This window comes from Myotis myotis, unplaced genomic scaffold (genome assembly GCF_014108235.1).
Source record: "Myotis myotis isolate mMyoMyo1 unplaced genomic scaffold, mMyoMyo1.p scaffold_m19_p_6, whole genome shotgun sequence".
Classification (NCBI taxonomy): Eukaryota; Metazoa; Chordata; class Mammalia; order Chiroptera; family Vespertilionidae; genus Myotis; species Myotis myotis.
The window spans coordinates 53,143,894-53,164,170 of NW_023416368.1; the positions used below are offsets into that span (position 1 = coordinate 53,143,894).

At 37.2% G+C, this 20,277-nt stretch overlaps 1 protein-coding gene across 4 annotated transcripts in view; it reads right to left on the minus strand.

Moving 5' to 3' along the window:
* The window catches only part of SLC10A7 (solute carrier family 10 member 7), a 194,909-nt gene that overhangs the window by 117,518 nt on the left and 57,114 nt on the right, over positions 1 to 20,277 (minus strand). For 3 of the 4 annotated variants that reach the window (XM_036312951.1, XM_036312949.1, XM_036312952.1), the window contains exon 5: positions 9,567 to 9,605. The exons of the other annotated variant lie outside the window; for it this stretch is intronic. In XM_036312951.1, the coding sequence (XP_036168844.1) occupies positions 9,567 to 9,605 (39 nt within the window). The remainder of the gene's footprint in view (positions 1 to 9,566; positions 9,606 to 20,277) is intronic. 4 annotated transcript variants of the gene reach the window in all.

Here is a 20,277-nt window from a genome sequence, read left to right on the forward strand (position 1 = left end):
AGCCAACTATAACGTGCCATTACCAACAGCACATACCACTGATTTTTAAAAGTGCTAAATGTTTCCTTGAAAAGCTGCATCCATGCTAGAGTCTGGATGTCTAACATTGCTTTCATCATAAAGACCAGTAATTAGAAGGAAGGTTCTTTTTGGTTGGTACTAGTAGAAACCACAAGTTTATACAGTTTATGCATCCTCAGATGCCTTCCCGCTTCTTTCCACGTGTACAGATTTATTTTGGAATGGCAGTGGGGTCTGACTCAATGAAGTGAATATATTAATAAGAGGGAAGTAATTCCCTCCTCCCCCACTGCACCCCTTGCCATATGCCCTGATAGGCTCATCTTAAGAATCTGTAATGCAGATAAAGACAGGAAAATTGTTTGGCTCACCACACTATTATCCCCAGGTCCCCCAAATATTAGCTTAATAAACAAAAGGATGATGGCAAATTTTTGTTTTGAAGAAACAGAAGCAACAAAATCTCAGACATATGCCGAAGCAATTTCTTCACCGATACAGATCCTAGGGCATTGGAAACTAAAGAGAAAATAAACAAATGGGACTACATCAAAATAAAGAGTTTCTGCACAGCAAAAGAAACCATCAACAAAACAACAAGAAAGCCCAGTGCATGGGAGAACATATTTGCCAATGCTATCACTGATAAGGGTTTAACCTCCAACATTTATAGGGAACTCATACAACTCAACAAAAGGAAGATAAACAATCCAATCAAAAAATGGGCAAAGGACCTAAATAGACACCTTTTAAAAGAGGACATTCAGAAAGCCAAGAGACATATGAAAACATGCTCAAAGTCGCTAATCATCCGAGAGATGCAAATCAAAACAACAATGAGGTACCATCTCACACCTGTCAGACTGGCTATCATCAACAAATCAACAAACGACAAGTGCTGGAGAGGATGTGGAGAAAAAGGAACACTTGTGCACTGCTGGTGGGAATGCAGACTGGTGCAGCCACTATGGAAGACAGTATGGAGTTTCCTCAAAAAACTAAAACTGGAACTCCCATTTGACCCTGTGATCCCACTTCTAGGAATATATCCCAAGAAACCAGAAACACCAGTCAGAAAGGATATATGCACCCCTATGTTCATAGCAGCACAATTCACCATAGCTAAGATCTGGAAACAGCCTAAGTGCCCATCTGTAGATGAATGGATTAGAAAACTGTGGTACATCTACACGATAGAATACTATGCTGCTGTAAAAAAGAAGGAACTCTTACCATTTGCAACAGCATGGATGGAACTGGAGAGCATTATGCTAAGTGAAATAAGCCAGTCAATGAAGGAAAAATACCACATGATCTCACTCATTTCTGGATAATAAAGACCATTATAAACTTATGAACAAAAATAGATACAGAGGCAGAGCTGCCTCGAACAGACTGTCAAACTACAGCAGGAAGGCCGGGGAGGGTGGGAAGGCAGGAGGGGGGTGGGTAAGAGATCAACCGAAGGACTTGTATGCATGCATATAAGCATAACCAATGGACATAAGACACTGGGGGGTAGGGGAGGCCAGGGGATTGTCAAGGGCGGGGGAAAAAAAAGGAGACATATGTAATACTCTTTGTAATATTTTAAGCAATAAAAAAAAAGAAAGAAAAAATAATAATAATAATTCTACCTAACTGGGAGAAAGAATGGCCTAATCAAGTGAAACTTCTGAACTCTGAATTTTAACATATCTTTAAAAGAAATAATATTTTCAAAGCGTTTAAACTCCTTCTAAATCCTAGAGTCCCACAAAAAAGCAAATCTGCCCAGAAAACCACATCACCAAGAATTCTGCTTCCAAAGTCAAGACAGAGCCCACTGTGGCCGAGTCTCCCAGATTGGCCTTTGGACCTTCCACCGCATTTCAATCCCTCCCTTCCTTTCTGGTCTCTTCAAAAGGCCTGGGTGCTCCCACGGGTGCAGAACCCAGGTGCTCCACAGAAAACACCACCCAGTGGTCCCTACCTTCATCCCTGTGATGCAAGATGAATACATGAGAGCACCAATATGGTAGGAGCAGGATTCTGGACAGAAACGGCCTGGGCTTCCATCCTGGTCCCACCAGGAACATGCTCTGTAAACTCACACATGTCATTCAACCAGGTGCCTTGGTTTCCTCTTACATAATATGGGATGGTAGTAACTGTTCCTACCTAATGGGGCTGTTATGAGGGTTACAAGATTAATGTTTGCACAGTGCACAGAATGGTACCTGACACATTCTGAGCACTATAAATCTCTGCCACTTTTAGCTATTAACCACCCCAGGCTCAGAGGTTCAAGAAATAATCACTACCTCCCATGTCCTTATTCCCACTGGCCAGTGCCTTCAGAACTGGGTACAATGTTAGCAGGAAGAGTAGTTGCCTGCCATCTGTGAATCTGAGTAGGAACCCAAAATCTAGAACTTGAAAAGTGGCCCCCTCCTCTAAAATCAACAATCCTGGTCGATCAAAGCCATTGAATTTCTGTGAGCACAAGCTAAACAACTTAGTGTTTATTTATTAGCAGCAGTCTACTCATCTGCCAAAGTCCACAGGCTGAAACAGAAAGTATAAGCAGAATATTAAATAATGAAGAATAACAATCCCCTTCCCATGTAAGTTCTAGATATACAAAAACCTATTATCAATAATGTGATCTGGCTTTTAGAGCAAATGTCACTTGCCATTAAAAATATATAGAAAATTAAAAAAAAAAAAAAAAGAAACAGAAGCAGAGAAATGAGAACTATCTACCACATTATCATCAGCTTGTAGCTAGCTATTGGGCATCTCCTACTAAAGGCCACATACTGCTTTTCTAGACAAGTGTTAAATAGAAAACACTTTAAGGAAAGAAACAGAGTCTCTGATTCTAGGGGTTTCCTCATTTGACCTCCCCAAATGGTGTTAATTCTCCCTTTGGATGAAATGATTGAGAATGTTAAAAACAAACAAACAGGGCTGCCCAAAGTCTAAGAACAGTTCTGTAGTGCAGTAGATTCAAATTAAGGAAATGTAGTCTTGGTTTTAATCAAATGTTAGTATCATATTTCTTAGGAGGCCCTTTACAAATATCCTGCCCCTCTCTCCACATGTATATTTATTTATTTTTACCTAAATGGGTACAGAAGCCAGCACTTTTCCAGTTTGGGAATGCTGACATTTTAAAAATTGATAAGAATTAAAATAAAAGCACATGGCATTTGTTAATGGGTAATAAAATAACTTCAGTCAATTGGCTAGTTCTAAACCAGTAGATTTCTTTAAATAGTAATGAAATCATTGCTTTAAAAAAAATCCATCATTATTAAAAAAAAAAAAAAAAGTTGCCTCAGCCTCCACCAAAATTAGATTTGTAAGTTGCTGGTCATTCCTATAATTAAATCTATGTCACAAATTTGCAAGAAAAATGGTCACTGTGACTAATGCATTTACTTGCTACACAAGCCCTGTCAGACAACACAGAGCCACTATGCTGCTAAAATGGAGTAGGTAATGATTCTATACATTTGTATTAAGTAACAAATACCATTTTTTATTTACAATGTCTGTACTTTGCATAAGACTTTGCTTTAGAAACAAATCCAAATGTAGCTATCATAGGGTTTTTCTTACACAAGCATTATAGCAGCTATTTTTAACTCTACAAACATGTTGGGCACACACGCATACTGCTTTTCTAGACAAGTGTTATACAGAAAACACTCTAAGGAAAGAAATAGAGTCTCTGATTCAAGGGGTTTCCTCATTTGACCTCCCCAAATGGTGTTAATTCTCCCTTTGGATGAAGTAATTGAGAATGTTAAAAACAAACAAACAAAAACAAACAAACACCAGGGCTTCCCAAAGTCTAAGAACAGTGCTGTCCCAAGAGGGAGTTAGAGCAAGATGACTTAAAGGACCCATAGACAAAGAATAAGTGATTAAACTTACTCTCTTTTCATAGAAATCCAGGCTGCAGGAAAGAACAGTTCTTGGTTTGGTACTTGTTCTAACTTCACTGTTTTATCAAAAGGAGGACAGGCATTGGACTCAGAGCCTTATATACGCAGCAGAGGTTAGCTACAAATTAACACTAGTTTTTTTCCACTTGATTTATTTCAGTTATCTTCTATTCATGACAATATTTTTTTATTTACAGTGTTGATGTAAAGTTTTACTTAAAAATCAATTTAAATTTTAAAGGTGAGTTTTATTTAACCTAATAATACAAATAATATGTCAACAGGGTAAAACTCATAAAGGTGCCTGAAATTTAGAAAACACTGCATTAAAGGCAGTTCTTGTCTTCCCTCTTTCTTAAACCTTTGATTGTCATTTATTGTTTCATGTATTCATGCTTTGCGTATTGGCTTCAGTATTTAGAAAAGTGCCTTGAGTTGAAAAGATTCAGTACTTGTATGTTAATTTTATACTGTACTTTCCTATTTTGTGCCACAGTGCTAACTGAGCCAATGGTATTTTTTAAAGAGAAAGTAGTCTTTCTCAGCAATCTAGCTTTTATGATGTTCATTTGTCCCAAGAGGTGAGGAAATGAAGTGCATGGCCTGACAAGGGGTTCCATTTCATAAGATGGAAACCAGCTCCCCATCGTTTGAACTTAGGGTAAGATATGATTATTTTAAATCCTGGTTTTATCAAGTCCTTAACAGTAAAAAGGATGAACTTAAGATAACATCCTATAAGGTGGTACTGAACACTGCTGAATAATTCAGTTGTTTGTTCTGGCAATGAAAATAAAAGGCTGTTTTATAAACAGGTCATGAACTTTTGGGGGAAAACCAAGATCTTTCAACTGAATAACTTGGGTTGGTTAAGATTTTGAGCAAATTAAGGGCAAATATCAGCATAGTTTTCAGTATTGCACAAAATGGGTATTCTATAAACATAAATTAAAAATGGATGTCCTAGATTTAAGTTACAGGAAAATCAAATTAACCATCGAGGCATATCTGGTGGCATCCTTAACCTTCTATGTTAATATTTGAGATCTTGCTCTGATATTTTAAAAGCAATGCTGCCCAGCCATCAATGAGTAACAAAGCTAATGTGCTTCTTCTCTGACTGTGCTAGGTGTGACTGAGTATATTTTTGTACAAGAAAGGAAGAATAAAAGAAGTTTCTAAACATATATCCCAAGTTCTTAAAACATGCCATTTGTGTTTGAGATTTCTTTCTTTCGGCAACTATAATAGCCTAAGTTAACTATTCCAATCTTTCTACAAAGCCGGGTGATAATGGCAGCCCAGCCACAGCAAAGAGGAAAGACAGAACAACTAGGTAAGGGAATGAAAATATGTGCTGGCTAGTTCTTCAGCTCAACGCAAGGAGTCCCTTTCACGCTTGGTCTCACATGAAAAGAAACAAAATTAGTCATCTTAGAATAGCAGCAATGCCTATTTCCAGAAGATTTATGTGAAAAAAAGAAAACCATTTCTTAATACTTTAAATGAAGAGATTTAGAAAGCAAACAATGACTCAAAGATCTTTTAGGCTAAGTGTTATTGTATTCATTAAGATGACTTTGTTTATAACTGCAGCTGTTTCCAAAATCCTTACATTTCTGTTGCCATGAATTGCTAGGGTTTTCCTCTAAGGTCAGGAGTTACCAAAAACAATAAACTAGGTTGAGGAGTCTAAAAAGAAGTAGTTCTGCCTTTTCCTTTTAAATTTTAAGGTGTAATTCTTGAAGACACGGAAACACCAAATTCAGCCTCCAGACAAAATGCTAAAAGTCTAACAAATCATGTGACCAAAGTTTTTTTCAACACAGTTGAATCTTTTTAAATTAAAGAAAGGATTTTTTAGCTGGAATTTTTCAAAAAGTGGCTAATACCTATTTTTTTAAATCTTCCTTTTGATGAGGAAGGAACACAGGTGTTTGAACTTGAAGTAGATGGTTTACATAGAAAATATGTATATAATTTTGATAACACTATAGTTATTCAGGGTGGCTGACTATCAAATTCTATTAAAATCCCATGAAGGGAAATCTCAAAACACTTATTATGCTCCACAATTATTGTAAACCAAACAATTTAAATAAGAGGAGGAGATAATGACATTAACTTTTTAACTTAAAGCAATCCTCTGTGGCATGATTTTAAAATATTCTCTTGGTCTGAAATTTATGTAAATTAAATTCATCTATCATTGGTTATTACCAGCCTAGCTACATTTAAAAAAAAAAACAGTTTTCTGTAACAATTAGTTCTTTAAAACACTGTGTTTTAATTAGGCCTGGGACATTATTAAACTAGCTATAAATATGTACAATATTTTATTTGGTATACCCAGATGTCTGAAAATCAACAAGAATGCCCTCGGAGTTTTTTCTTCAAAAATTCTTCTAATAAAAGCCTTTCATTCAAAGTTTTAATGTAATCTGAAGTAAGTACTCTTTTCAGATTCCATTATGTAAATACAAAAGAAATGGTCATTCATAACCAGACAGTAATAATTGGATCAGCGTATTTTAGCACTCATAGGAGAGAAGTCAGAGATAACCAATTTCTTCATTATATGAATGTCCATGGCCACACACACACAAAATCATGGCAGAGTTTGAATAAAACCTAGGTTAGTTATTTCTACCACATCACACAAGCATTTTACCCCACTTAATCCTCACCACAACTGCACAGTTTAGGTTCTATCATTATCCCATTTTACAGAGAGGGAAGGTTATATGGTTAGGCTGGTATTCAGTCAAGTAAGGATTAAAACTCAGACAAGTCTGACTCCAGAAACCATACTACCACCCATAATACTAAATTTTAAGAATAGGTAGATATGTTGTATTTATAAAGAAAACTCCAAATTCTAACATGTACCACCACCCTTTTAAGAATAACAAAATTATAACAAAACATGAAGGTTATAATTTGGAGTTCAAATAAGTCCTTTTCCAAACCCAAGTCAAGCATCAACTTCTCTACTGACAACTGCTGTATAGTGTTCAAAGTGCTGGCTGCCTTAGGAACAGAAATCCAAATGTGAGCTCTCAGCAAATTGCCACATATCCCAAGCCCTCCAGTGGCTAGGTAGAATCATATGACTAAGTTCTGCAATAAACTATTACTGCAAGTATGGTGCTGAAATTCTAGGAATGCTGTCTTTAAAAAGCAGTCGTAGCTTTTAGGAGGGCTCTTTGCCTGGATCCCCAGGTATCATTTTGGCTGGAGCTTCAGCAGCTCTCTTGGATCCTGAGGCAGCCCTGGGGTAGGAAGCTGCATGCTGTGGAGGGTGGAGGAGGAAAACAGGCGCCTGGGTTCACAAGGAGACCATGAAGCCTGTTTGCCATACGTGGACAGCCTCCCTCCAGATGTTACCTAATAGAGAAATAAGCCTTTATCTTGTATAAGCTGCTGTTATTTTTTTGTTAAATAAGCTGAACCCAATTCGAATTGATTTAGTTCAGACTCATACATATTTTATATTCCAAGGTTTATTGTAACTATGATGGAAAAGGTGAAAAAATAAATTATTTCTTTTATAATATTTGAGCAAACACATCTCCAAACCATAATTTTCATTCTCAACCCCTTTCTGGTACCTTTCAACTTTGGGAAAGGAAAAGGAGGGAAATGAAGCGGGAAGAAAAATGGAAAAAAGCACTCTGCCTCTCTGCCATGGCTCTGTGCGTCCTCTCCTCTCTTCTCCAGAGCTAGGTCCTGCCATTCTTCGAGGCCCAGCTCAGCGAAACTGTTTCCATCGGACCTTTGAATTCAGTGCATACTCCCTATGCCATCTGACAGCTATATAACATACAGCAACATCTTTTGCTTGACTTCTTAACTTTTACACTGTATTTCTTTGTCTATGTGTCATCTTCACAACGACCTGCATCATATTTCTTTGCACCCTTACAGCTACCAGAAAGCTACCTGTGTGGCAGCACCTCAATAAGTACTTTTGATTGATTAGTCATGTTAAGGTGAGATGGAAGATGAAGAGAGAAAAAAGAGCACAAGACTAAGGAGTGAGAATGTACAAACTCTTAGAAGTAAGAAAGCATAACAAAACGCTGAAGATTCCCCAGGGCAAGTTTGCCTTCACTGGACCTTACCAAAGAATTGGGCCTGTAGAACAAACACCGTGAACTGTTTGCTGTGCACACGGCCAGTGCAAAGCTTAACCTATACCTAACTGAGCTTGTTTTCCAAATAAGGGACAGCGTACTTTGCTTCAGTTACTCAGACAATTGCCTTAACCTCACTTTCTTAATTACCTTAGACATCTGACAGAGTAAGAGATCCAGCTTAGGAAACCATGTTTCCATAGTGAATGTATATGATTCCAAACCATATAATGAAAATTGGCTCCTAGCAAGATCATCTTTAACATATTATTCTGTCAATGTAAAAACATATAGAAAGTAACACTTGCACACATGCAATAATGACTTAAAATATTAATGCGTCTAAAATAAGTAGTTCGCGAGATCGTTTTCATTAAATAGACACTATTATCTCTCTTCTAAATCCCAATAATAATACAGCTTTGGGAAAAACATTACTACTTCTTTAAAAATAAGATATATTTTAAACTTATTTTGCAGAAGCTACATAAGTAAAAGCTCGGTAACACTGAAACATTAAAATCTGTATAGAAGTATATAGAATTAACACATTTAAACATATCACATGTTTAAAAGCTTTCTCTCCATTTAAATACATACAGTAAGTCAAGAACATTTTATACAGAAGCAATTGATATTTTGCCTAGACTCATGAACCAGTTTACACTCCACTGATTCTAATCTCAATTATTTGTACTACATATCTGCTAATAAGTTATGTACCTAAAAAGAAAGTTTCTAATTTATTTCCATGAATTCAGCATAGTTTTAGGGAAGATATAAGTAAAAATATTCAATTAACAGAAAATTCAGCTTCTTTCTCATTCTTTCATAACAAGTCTTTATTACATCATCTATTTAAAAATGATTAAAAATGATAAAATAGTATTGTCCTTATCATTATATTGGTTCTACTTATGAAAGCTGAACTATTTTTACATAGAATTTATAGTCTGCCTGTCAAAAAATATTTCATTTTCTTGCAAATTACTCATTAATTTCCCCATTTCAACTTTTTCACATAGATTTCTCAGAAGAAACCAAGATAGTAGCTTCTTTGACAATGAAATGTACAAAATAAATGACATGTCAACAAGTAAATTAGCATTCCCTTTCTGACCAGCTGGGTCATGTTTCCTTTTCAAAATCCTCAGTCCCATGATACAAAATATATAATCTAAAAGACCTCATTAAATGATCAATATATTGACATAACCTCTATAAGGAGACACATAGTGTTTTAATTGATTCCATGAATCCATTAAATGGAATATTAAACCCAAGTCCCCAATTTGTAAGATAAATTTTTCTTTATTAACTAATTTTCTCCCAGTTACGAATAATGGAGCATAAAAAAATTAAAACACTTTTATATATAACTAAACAGTAAAAGAAGCCCAATTTCACTAAATCTTTCATACAAATAATATCACAACAAAAGTTTTAATAGACAAGTTAAACCATGTTTACTTACCAGAAAACTCCCAAAGGCTGAATTAAATATTGCTGCTGCCTATAGAGAAAATAAATGGGGGGAAAAACTCGCTGAAGGTGAATAGGAAAAGCAAAAGCAAAGGTTATCATTGTCCCATCCCCCACCATTCAAAATCTTAAAACATTGACCCTATAAAGCAAAGTTAGTCACTGCTTACAAAAATTGCCAGTGGCCTATAGTTTACTAAGATAGATGAGCTGTAGGTTAGGAATTCATAAATAATGGGTCCCGAAAGCAAGCAGAAAAGGCGTGCATGAGATGCTCTGAACCTATATGACAGTACCAAAGAATTGTCACCAGTAGTAAATTGAAACCTTGTTGTTATTGATTTTACTACTAAAGTTAAAACAATCAGAGGGTGATTTATTCATAAGAAATTTCATATAACTGGGAAGTGAAAAACCAGAATTATATTAAGAAAACATTAACTACTCTCTATCAGGGAGCCTAAGTCCTCGGAGACACACCCAGCAGAGTGAGATCTGTGGCCTCCATACAACACACATTAAAATAATGAACAGTGTCTTAAGACCAGGGAAGTTATTGCGGTTCCATTAATTCTAAGGTAGAAATAAGCAAAAAAAATTCTATTGGATGTTCAAAATTTAAAGAAGAAATATTTGACTTTGCTTACCTAATTATCCAGGGAATACACAGTAGATGTAACACAGCTCTTAACTTTAAATCAACCACTGTATTCCTTGAAGCTACACCTGAATCCTAAAAGCTTCTCCTATTATTCAAAAAGGATAGGAACTTGTATAACATCCAATTTGATGAAAGAAAGGATAAAGAAAGAAAATAAAAGGAAAAAGGAGGGGTAGAGAAACCTATTGACATTTCCTGAAGATCCAGAGCAGAATTATATTAATCATCATGGACACTTGCAGCAACTTCGTAGTAAGAAGACGATGCCAGTTTAGCAAGTTGGAACAAAGTCCAGAGCCAGGAGCTAGGAGCTGCAGCCGACATGCCTTCTGCTCCAGAGGAGGAGGCGATGAGAGTGCATGGGTAATGAGATCCTTGGCTCCACAGAGCTTAGCGCTCCTGTTCAAGTTCATAATTAATTCAAAGCTTTGATAATTTCATTAGATTTCTCCTTTGCTGGCCCCATCAATAAAAGATGGCACTGAACCACACCTCCTCTGTGGCATAAACATAGGCATAGGCACAGACCAGGGAACCCTCTGCTTCATGACAGGGACAACGGCATATGGTGTTCCATGTTGTGCAGGGAGCAGTGGAAGAAACAAAGATTCGGCTAAATAAAACAGTGCAGGGGGCAACGGTAAACTAGAGCAACATACATGTATCTTCCTGGAGTTCCGTTATGGGTGATTCAGGAAAAAAGTTTGATGTGGGGGGAGGAAAAGAAGTAAAACAGTAGAAAGAATTGAGCTGTGGTGAGATCAACAAGGAACTCTACCTTCCTTTCTACAAAAATGCACCTCCCCCACAAACAATGTTTATTTCCAGGTATCATGTTGGGCTTAAAATGGATTGATCTCTATTGTTAGTAAAGAATGAGGCCTTCCCCTATGAGCTCCTCTCTTCCAAACTTGCTCCTTTCCAGTGCCTTTCCCCAACCTTAAACTAGCTAACTGACGGTTTTGCCTAGCATTAAAAACGAACAAAAACAAAACATGGATGGTTAGAAGTACCAAGGCTTGGAAGTCAAGTAAAATAAATGTCAATTACTATTCAAATCGCCATACTCACACTCCATCCAGTTCTCTTTTTAAACCCAAACACAAGAAACGTATTTCATATGATTGGCTGTCTCCCTGCATTTTATAAAATGATGATGATGACAGTGACGAGATATCTTAGATACTCAAAGATGCTCCAGGCTCACTTATTCCTAGTTGCTTTTCTGACAGAAGTAATGGATTTGAACTCACTCACCTACACTACCACTCGGTCCTCCCATGCAGTGAGCTCAAGCAGTCACTGGTGAAAAGCTTTGGGTACTCTGAAGAATCATGTAAAATCAAACACTAACCCAAGAATGTAGGGCTCAATATTAATAAATAATTAAGTTAATAGTTGTCTCAATCCTGCATTTGTAGTATATAAAGGAATTACGTTTTCCAAGGTTCTGAAGAGTGATAAATATTCAGAGTATTTAATTGATGTATAAGGGACATGTGTATCTTTTGACTTAGTGAGGAATGCCCAGCTGTTTAGTATCATATACAAGGCTCTCCATAAGCAGATTTCCATCTGGAGAGAGATCTCATTTCCTGCCTCAAATTTTATATCCTTACAACACTAACCTACTTGTGATTCCCCGAACTCATCATGTGTCTTCTTACCTCTTTCTTCCCTGGCCTGAAGTGTCTTTCTCCTTTCTCTACTACTGATCTCAGCAACTCAGCTTGGCCACTGTCCTTCCAAGAAGATTGCAATCATCTCCTCCAGCACACACATGTCCCATGCCTGCTGCCACAGCATCCTGAGCATAGCTCTGCCATGTCACCAGCCACACAATGAAATGACCTACCTCCCTGCCTTCCTGCCCCACTACAGACTGAAGTCTTCTAAGGAAGAAATCTGCTGAAGCTCATCCTAAGCTCCTACATGTTTGCTATAGATTGCTGAAATAAGTAGAATTCCCAGAAACATTCCAAGTCTACCTCTTGTACCAAGTTACTCCATGTGTCCGGCAGAATCCAAGGACTGGAAGACACAAGACTGAATCTGACCAGGCTACAACCAAGCAACAGCAATGACAGACTTCAGTCTCCCACCCAACATAAGCATCTCTTTGACATCCTATTTTGCTTCCTGTTACCTTCCTATTATGATAGAGTTACATAAATATGCGTAACATAAATAATGTTTTAAAATCTACCACTGCTATAAAACAATAGAGTTAGTTAAAAAATCTACATTACCAGGGAATATTCTGCAGCTAAGAGGATGATTTGCCTATACCAGTGATGGCGAACCTATGACACGCGTGTCAGAGGTGACACGCGACCTCATTTTTTTGGTTGATTTTTTTTTTTGTTAAATGGCATTTAAATATATAAAATAAATATCAAAAATATAAGCCTTTTTTTTTTTTACTATGGTTGCAAATATCAAAAAATTTCTATATGTGACACGGCACCAGAGTTAAGTTAGGGTTTTTCAAAATGCTGACACGCCGAGCTCAAAAGGTTCGCCATCACTGGCCTATACTGATATGAAAGCACAGTGATATTTAAAGTGGAAAAATAAGTTTCAAAACAGTGTAATTTCTTCAATATGGTTTTGTCCACACCACAAAGCAATTCTTAGACATCAGCTAGGTGTGCTACAAGTCAACACAATGTGCTACTATCTACCTGAAACTAGTGCCAGCTCCCACAGGTTAAGGGCTCAGTCCCATAAGAGTGCCCCCATTTTGGATGTCAATCACAAGTCTAAGTTGTCACCTGTGCTTCTGGCCAACTGGCTATAAATCAAAGGTTCCCACAACCCCTCCTTGAGTTTGATTAATTTGCCAGAGCAGCTCACAGAACTCAGGAAACCAGCTTCCTCACTAGATTACTGCTTTACGTAACGCACGAGAAGCCAGATGGGAGGAGGCACAGGGCAAGGCATGGGGAAGGGCACAGAGCGCTCATGCCCTCTCTGAGTGCACCACACTCAGCACCTGCAAGTGTTCACCAACCTGGAAGCTCTTGGAACCCTTCCCTCTGGGGTTTCATTACATAGACCTGGCTGATGAAGTCATCGGCCATTGGTGACTGAACCCAATCTCTAGCCCTTTTCTACTCCCCAGAGTTCTGGGAGTCAAAGGAAAAGTTCCAAACCTCTAGTCACAGGTTAGTTCCCCTTGCAAACAGTCCTATCCTTAGGTTAGCTAGGGGCTTCCCCAAAATCACCCAATTAACAACAATAAACACCACTGCCTGCTGTCTTCCCTTAGGAAATTCCAATGGTTTTAGGAGCTCTGTGCCAGGAAGTAGGATGAAGACCAAATATGTATTTCTGATTATAAATCACGACATCATATTCCTATTGTGTAAACATTTACACACACACACACATACATATACATAGGTGTGTGTAAGAAAACATCATTTTTCTAAAAGGGATTAAAAAAAAAACCCTCCAAGCCCTAACCGGTTTGGCTCAGTGGATAGAGCATCAGCCTGCAGACTGAAGGGTCCCAGGTTCGATTCCAGTCAAGGGCATGTACCTTGGTTGCGGGCACATCCCTAGTAGGGGGTGTGCAGGAGGCAGCTGATCGATGTTTCTCTCTCATTGATATTTCTAACTCTCTATCCCTCTCCCTTCCTCTCTCCAAAAACTCAATAAAATATATATATTTTTTAAAAACCCTCCTAACTATGGTTACATTTCTTGAATGGGATTGAGCAAAGGTCCTTTTTACTTTTCATTTTGTTTTCTGTCCTGTTGGGCTTTTGTTTCTAACATGTTATTTTTCTATATGTCACAAGGGTTATCTGGCCAGGGAGATGGTCAGCCATTTATTGTTTGCATTTTGAATTTGTGTTAAAATGTAATAAATATTTTATTTTAAAATGAAATTAAGATTGCAATCCCTACTTTGTACATTAGAGGTATCTCCTGTTGGCTGCCTGACAAGCTGGGGTTGCCCAGCCCCTGCACCTCACTGCCCTGGGGATGAGAGGCCACAGGAGGAGCCGAGGGCTGCTTCCAGGAGTGTCTCTAGTGCGTGAATATCTGGTTTTGAAAATAAACCAAAATCCACTATTATTTCTGTATTATAACAAACATGGCTGTTATAATACAAACCTATGAACTGAGATGGAACATGAGCCACCAAAGACAATTCTATCTGAAGGTAGAACTCTTCACATTATATGAGCAGACTCTTAAGATATGAGTTTCCTCTCCTCTGCCTACGAAAAGCCACACCTGAGACAGTTCACTGATTTTTCAATGTAGCATTTCATTGATCTCTTTCGCTAGAAACAATTTAATTACCCATTCCCCAAGTAGAATATTCCCTTCTACAAGAATGTTCCATTACAGCAAGAATTTTGTCTAATTTGTACAAGATTGTATCCTCGGTGCTTAGAAGAGTAGCTGGCTCATAGAAAACTTTCAATACACATTACTGAATAAATGATTGGGTGAGTGTATGAATGAATACTTCTTGTGCTAACTGAATGCCCTGCACAGTAATGTTTTCATTACTGAACTCATGAAACCTACCTGCAAAGTGTATTCCTTGGTGTAATCACATCTGATGGGTAATTAGATCAATGCTAACTGGGGAAAAAAGTTCATATTGAGGTGGTTTTTAAATACTGTGTAGATTGGCTTCCTTTATATTACACATGTTTAGATAACATATTGCTTTTAGTATCAGCCCAATTTTACCCAATATATGGTATTTTACTAATGTTTCATTATATATTGTACAGCTTGTCTTTATTAAATTATTTTGGAAAATTGAGCAAGTTGAATAATGACTTCATTTCTTCATAACCTACTTGGAATTATTTAAAATAAAAAAGTAAACTTAAAAAAGAAACCTGAAAACAAGGCGACAGAGAGTCTTCTGGCTCATAAAAGCAAGCTTTCCCATTGCTGGCTGCTTTTAAATGTTCTGAAGTTCTACCTTACAGTAAGTCCCAACCTTCCTCTTCCTTACTGCCACGCACTGACAATGCGCCATGCTGTGCAGTTCCGTAAATATCTAATCCCCTTTTCATTTTTTATGTTTTAAATTTATCTTTATTGTTAAGAGTATTACAGATGCCTCCCCTTTTCCCCTCATTGACCCCCTGCACTCCACACCACCTCCCCACATGACCGCACTTCAAATATATGAACACCGCCAGGTCCTACCCACGTCTTCTCAGTCTTCTAACACTGTATCTAAAACTCAGAATGCTGGTCCAACACCCCTCTTTATCCTTCTCTCATCAGTGCACTAAATAAAAACCAAACAAACATGAAATCCATTGTTTATACTACACGTGAACAACCTACTGCAAGTTAATGTATGGAACTTCCAGTATTCACTCCTGCATACTCTGCTTCCCCAGTCAATGTATGAGGTTCACCAAAATGTTAAAAGGGGAGATTTATGGTTCTTTCAGAATTTCTAATAATGCTTGCTCCAAGCTGAGAATGTGTGGTAAGTATCTATTCTAAAGTAAGATATATATCCATGTAGTACTTAAAAAAAGACATGAAAACTAGGCCAGGGACCATTTCACATGCAGGCTATATGGTAACAACCTAGAAATTGTAGAGGAAGAGTAATGAAAGGATATTTCCAGGACTAGAGTGTCTTTTGACTTTTTCTTCCTCCTCTAGGGGAGAAAGCCAACCTGCCACCACACCTCCCAAGCTGAGGATAGGGAAAGTATATTCAAAAGAGCCAACAGTGGGGACAGGAGACATTGCCGGAAAGCAAGAATGGCATTGCTGTCCCATGCTGGGTGTTTACTGAAGGAATAAAGTACTGGCTAGGCTGCCACAGGAGGAGAGCGCCCCCTGAGAGTGCTGGGAGCATCGTGGTGCTGTATTCCCTAGGACTCGGGGGGAGGGGGGAAGGATGTGTAAGTGAACCAGAGGAAGGTACCAGACATAGAGAAGTTAGTCAAAACCAGAGAGGGAAAGCAGGTGAGTGGCTCTGCACTCTCCAGGGAATGCTGATCAGCCCACGGAGCAATAAGCACAGGTTCATCCTGCAACGGGTGAGACCCAGAAATGAGACCTGCAGCGGGCGGAGCAGAACAGAAAGGGCATTCCACTCAGGAAGAGCAACTAGGGACTCTACTTACAAAGTCAAGAAAGGAACACAGGCTGCATCAAGGGTGAGCACAGGCTTAAGTTACACTACCCAAGTGATTCAAGAACCCCAAACGCGTGATTAATTCAAAGTACTGGGAAGACCAGTGGAACTCCTGAGGCCAGAAAAGAAGCAAATGCGAACCGTCTCTGAGGTCACTCCCATGATCCAGACCAAAGTGGGTTCCCAGATAAAATAGCCCCACCGCAGGAGTTTACAATCAAACAGCACACACAATGTTAGAAAGCTGTCTAGGACAACAGCAGCACTCTAGCGCAGTTAGGAAAGGAGGAGAAACTGAGTTTCCACAATATACTAAAGAAGAAAATACTAGATAAACTAAAGACCTAGATTTGAAAGGTAAAACTTGAAGAAGAAATTATGAGAAATGATCTTTATGCCTTTGGAAAGGAAACAATTTTTTAAAAGTAAGACACAAAAAATTCACATGAGAAAGGAAAAGCTAGGATTGCCATGCAACGAAGTTCTGGCCAATGAGATATATATATAAATTGATATAGGCTTGCCGGGCATGGGGCTGGGGTGGGGTAGGTAGGGAGGTTGGGCTCTGGCCCTGCCTTTCTTCCCTTCTTCCTCCCTAGAGCCCTGAAAGCTATCTTGCACCAGAAGAGAAAGACCAAGAGAAACGCCAAGACAGCCTCTCTAACATCATGGAGCCTCAGAACAAATGCCAGTGCCCCTACCCACAGCCATCTTGGTAAAGGAGACAAGTCCCTGCCTGTGGAAGCTACTTTCAGTCTCATTTTCTATTCTTTGAAGCCTAACTGATACAATCTTGTTCCTAAACAAGGGAGAAAATAATAAAGGACTAATCAGGCCCTAGCTCTTGTTCCCATTGCCGATGGCATAACACGAAAGATATGGAAAAGAAAACTGACTATTGGTGATAACTTGGAGATCAAAGCTGCATTGTCTTACCCCAGAAAAGTTCCTCAATATGTGAATTTATATCACTTCAGCCTCTGATTCACAAGAACTGACCTAATATTTATTTCCTTTCTAAGCATAGGTTCAGTTCCAAAAAGAAAAGACTATAAAGACATCAAAGATTAAATTCTAATCCTTGGGTTTCCATTAAATATGGAAACATAATATTGTCTTTTTACTTGTCAGACATTTTGCAAAGTGTCATAGAAAAGCAAAATATTTTTAAAGAATTAGGAAAAAGTTTATTCTGTTTGCTTTAAAAGGCAATTATAATGGATTTCTGATAAGCATCTTCATTGCTAGGACATTTTAATATTCACTATTTAATTACCACTATTTTCACTGTATAAATCTCATAACAAGTAAAATTTGAGATATACATTTCTCTATTACACTTAAGTACTCCTGAACCATAATACAGAAGTAAATATATAGAACACCAATTAAAATGCAAGTTTATATACCATGCTCAACATTAAAGGGGCACTCTTCATTTGATTCTATTATTTTGTTACCGAGTTTTTAAAGCAGCAATGGCTACAAAGTAGAATATTGTTCTAAAATGAGTGTTGAATATTTCTTCTCAACAAATAAACCTAAACGAGGACTATAATACTGCTACAAGGCATTCACCAATTTAAAGAAAGATTATTTTTAGAACATGTACCATTAAAAGTCACCTTTTTAATGACCACTTCAACTCCTTGTTCATGCATATGCAAGTTAGGAGTAAATGACGTCTAGCTGCTTTTCTGAGAGTAAGCGACATTTCCTCCCTCTTTCTAAAGGTCCATTTCTTGATACCAATGGAAAAAATTATTTAATATCCTTAATCTTGAAGTGAACTGGGGGTGGCTATTCTTGTTTATAACTATTCATCTAAATTCAGGCAAGGAAAAAATATATTCAAGTTACTGTTTCTGGGCACTAAATTGAATCAGGTGTCTTCTCCTCTTAAGAAAATTAAGTTGCTTTTGTGCAAGAGTGTTTTAATGAGAACAGAGCCTGCCGACAGTGATAAATGGGAATGACACCAGAGAGAGCATGTAAGCAGGACAATATGTGCATGTAACAGTCTTACAGCCTATTTTTCACTGACTATTCTGAATGACTCCGCTGTTTCTTAAGGGGCCTATTAATCTCAAATTTAGTTATTACACAACGTTTATTTGAACATATATTCTGCGGATGATGACAGTTAATAAAGGAAATCTTTCACAAGCTGTATTTTTACATATTGTTCCAACTACAGCTCCCAGTCATTTGATGGTATTGATGGAATAACCTATATTGTGCTGAGGCTTTTTTTTTTTAAAGGCACATATATTCAGATTCCTTTCTAAGCACATGGGGACTCTTAAATAACTGTTAAAATGCATACAAAAAAATCCTACTATGAAACAGTAAAAGTAATAGGACATCTTAACTGTTCAACAAAGATTGTTTAATGTGGAAACTGACCCTTCTAAGACAAACCAGATATCTTTTAACACTTTTTAAAGCTTTGGTGCATAATGCACAATGCTTCTTGCATACCAATCTACTGCTCACAATATGCATGGAGCAGGGGAGGGAAGCCAAAATCAATTTTCTTGAGGTGCAAAAAGAATCAACTAACACAGCGGCTTTGATTTTCTCCATGGTGTGCTTTTTTTCTTCTTCTTCTTCTTCTTTTTTTATAAAACCCCATGTACTTAAAATAGCGGTGATCCCGTATTTCTTATTCTGGTAGCATACTTAAAGGCTTACCAGAATTATTTTCACACTTTCCTAAAAAACGTATTTATCAACTCAAATAACTTTATCAATTCAGATTGAGGCTCTCGTTCCAGGAGAAATGTGTTATGTTAAATATAACTGGTTCATAATAAGAAAACCTATTAGCAGAAAATACTTATAGTAGTATTTTTAAATCTCCCTCATTACTGAGATGAATACAGACCTACACACTTTCAATTTCATTCCTGTGAAATCTCAGTCTTCAAAGGTATTCAATTTCAATGAAATCAGAATTTTCAAGCAGGAAAGGCCCTTAGATACTATGACAAGCCCGTTATACATGAAGAAACAGAACTCTAGGGAGATGAAGGATTTTTCCCAAGGTCATATTGGCTAGTGGTAAAGCAAGAAGAACTCATCTCCAGACATTCCCTATACCCTCTCTATTATACCCACATTGCCTATTTTACATCTTATTTTTAACAGATATTTGTATGTATATATATGATACAAAAATGTCATATACCAAAACACTAACTGTGATTATATTGTGGTAATGAGATTATGGATATTTTTTCCTGTGTGCTTTTTCCTTATTTTCAAGGTTTTGTACCAATTATGTGTTTATTAGTAAAAAAGCATACAATAAATGTTTTATGTTAAGTACTCCTAACATTTTAAAGGTTCTCTCTTTAATCTTTAGGGAAACCTTGAACAATGCTGTGCACATATTAGGTGCTCAATCCATGTCTGACTAAAAATTGAGTGAATTTGAGGATAATGCCAAAAAGAATCCACCTAAATAGTCTTACTTGTTATATTAACACTGAATACTCAGAGGAACAAACCGTGAGTGTATATGTAACTGAGAATAACAATTATTAAATTAAAAATACATACTATTTATTTATAGCATATTAAACACTTAAATATCTATGATGTAGCTGAATGAAACCTACTTAAAATATTATATACTACTTGAAATCTTGAAATGCCAATTTTTCAATTATTTCTGAAGTTTCATTGTTTTCAATCTTTTGGGTTTCCAATTTCCTGTTGAAAAGGAATAAAATAAATATTCCTTTAATTATTAATTAATTCAACAGAGATTTATTAAACACTTTATAAGGCTAAGCACTAAGAATACAAAAATAAATGCCCATACACTACTGCTCACAGTGTAGAGCTAGGAGACAGGCATCATAATGGCTATAATACAAAATCAATAAGATCAAA